The sequence below is a fragment of the Parus major genome, unplaced genomic scaffold (genome assembly GCF_001522545.3).
Source record: "Parus major isolate Abel unplaced genomic scaffold, Parus_major1.1 Scaffold408, whole genome shotgun sequence".
Classification (NCBI taxonomy): Eukaryota; Metazoa; Chordata; class Aves; order Passeriformes; family Paridae; genus Parus; species Parus major.
This window is the reverse complement of record NW_015379317.1, coordinates 25353-27422: the sequence shown is the minus strand read 5'-3', so window position 1 is coordinate 27422 and position 2070 is coordinate 25353. Positions and strand designations below refer to the sequence as shown.

At 56.8% G+C, this 2070-nt stretch overlaps 1 protein-coding gene across 1 annotated transcript in view; it reads left to right on the top strand.

Moving 5' to 3' along the window:
- Positions 1-2070, top strand: part of LOC107199019 (MLLT6, PHD finger containing) — a 46105-nt gene that overhangs the window by 21051 nt on the left and 22984 nt on the right. Inside the window, exon 6 of the mRNA XM_033511641.1 lies at positions 82-784. Coding sequence (XP_033367532.1) covers positions 82-784 — 703 coding nt within the window. The remainder of the gene's footprint in view (positions 1-81; positions 785-2070) is intronic.

Here is a 2070-nt window from a genome sequence, read left to right as displayed (position 1 = left end):
ATGAGGGAGGAGGAAGAAGAGTGGGATGAAGGATGAGGAAAAGGAGGGTTAGGAAGAGGAGAGGGATAAGGGAGGAGGAAGAGGAGAGGGATGAAGGATGAGGAAAAGGAGAGTGAAGAAGGGAATTTCCCGATGATGAAGGAAGAGGAAGAGCAGCACGATGAAGCACCAGCCCCCCCTCCATGCCCTGCTCGCTGCCCTCTGAGCTCTTCCCTTCCCTCAGGCTCCTCCTGCGGCCTTCCCGCCTCCCAGGACCTGCTGCCCTTCCCCAAACTGGAGCAGGAGGACGAGAAATTCCGCAAAGCCTCCGGCTCCGCCTCATCCTCGCGCTGCTCGCCGCTCTCCGAGGCCGCCAAGGCCGACACCTTCGAGCAGAAGGTGATCTTCTCTGGCTTCGGCTCCGTCATGCGCTTCTCCACCTCGGCCGCGGCCCCGCCGCGAGCCCGCGACGCTTCCCCCGTGGATTACAAAGGTTCTGGAGGCTCCGCGGCCGGATCCGCGGCCGGCCACAAGCGGATGCCGCCGCTGGGCGCCGAGGAAGGCGAAGGCCTCAAGGAGAAGAAGCACAAGGGCAGCAAGAAGAACAAGCACGGCCCCGGCAGGCCCAAGGCAGGCAAAGGCAAAGAGGTTCTGGGGGCTCAGCTGGCCGGATCCACCTCCACCTCATCCTCGCCCTTCTCCGGGGGATCCCTCGTCAGCTCCAGCGTTGGGAATTCTTCCCGGAGTTTCGGCCACCCCGGGAGTCTGCCCAGCCTCAGCGTGGAGTCGCCGCTGCTGGGCTCAGGTGTGTCCTCCCTTGAGGGATCCCTGCCTGTGCTGAGGGCCCTTTGCCAGAAAGTTCTGGAATTTTCCAGCCCTTTCCACAATTTTCCAGCCTTTTCCACTATTTTCCAGCCTTTTCCATAATTTTCCAGCCTTTTCCAGAATTTCCCAGCTTTTTCTAGAATTTTCTAGAGTTTTCCAGCATTTCCCAGCCTTTTCCATCGCTTTGCGAATTTTCCCAGACTTTCCCAGCCTTTTCTAGAATTTTCCAGACTTTCCCACAGTTTTCCAGCCTTTTCCAGCATTTGCAGACTTCTCCAGAATTTTCCAGAGTTTTCTAGAATTCCCCCAGTTTTTTCTAGGATTCCCAGTAACTCCCAGGAACTCCCAGTAATTCCCAGTAATTCCCAGAGCTCCCAGTGGAGCCCCTTCCCTGGGCTGGGAGCTGCCGGGACACCAGGCAGGAAAGGGTTAATGCAGCTGGGAAAGGAGGGGTTCCGACACTGCATCCCGACTGTTCCCAATCCCAACTGTTCCCAATCCCAACTGTTCCCATTCCGACTGTTCCCAATCCCGACTGTTCCTGTCCCGACTGTTCCCAATCCCGACTGTTCCCATTCCCAACTGTTCCCATTCCCGACTGTTCCTGTCCTAAGTGTTCCTGTCCCGACTGTTCCGAATCCCGACTGTTCCCTGTCCCGACTGTTCCTATCCCGACTGTTCCTGTCCTGAGTGTTCCCAATCCCGACTGTTCCCATTCCCAACTGTTCCCATTCCTGACTGTTCCCAATCCCGACTGTTCCCTGTCCCGACTGTTCCCTGTCCCGACTGTTCCTGTCCTGAGTGTTCCTGTCCCGACTGTTCCGAATCCCGACTGTTCCCTGTCCCGACTGTTCCTATCCCAACTGTTCCTATTCCGACTGTTCTCAATCCCAACTCTTCCTTTCCCGACTGTTCCCTGTCCCGACTGTTCCCAATCCCGACTGTTCCCTGTCCCAACTGTTCCTATTCCTGAGTGTTCCCAATCCCAACTCTTCCTGTCCCAACTGTTCCTATCCCGACTGTTCCCTGTCCCGACTGTTCCTGTCCCAACTGTTCCCAATCCCAACTGTTCTCAATCCTGACTGTTCCCTGTCCCGACTGTTCCCAATCCCGACTGTTCCCATTCCTGAGTGTTCCCAATCCCAACTCTTCCTGTCCCAACTGTTCCCATTCCCGACTGTTCCCTGTTCCGACTGTTCCCATTCCCAACTGTTCCCATTCCCGAGTGTTCCCTGTCCCTTCCCGCTGCTTCCAGAGGGGGAGGGA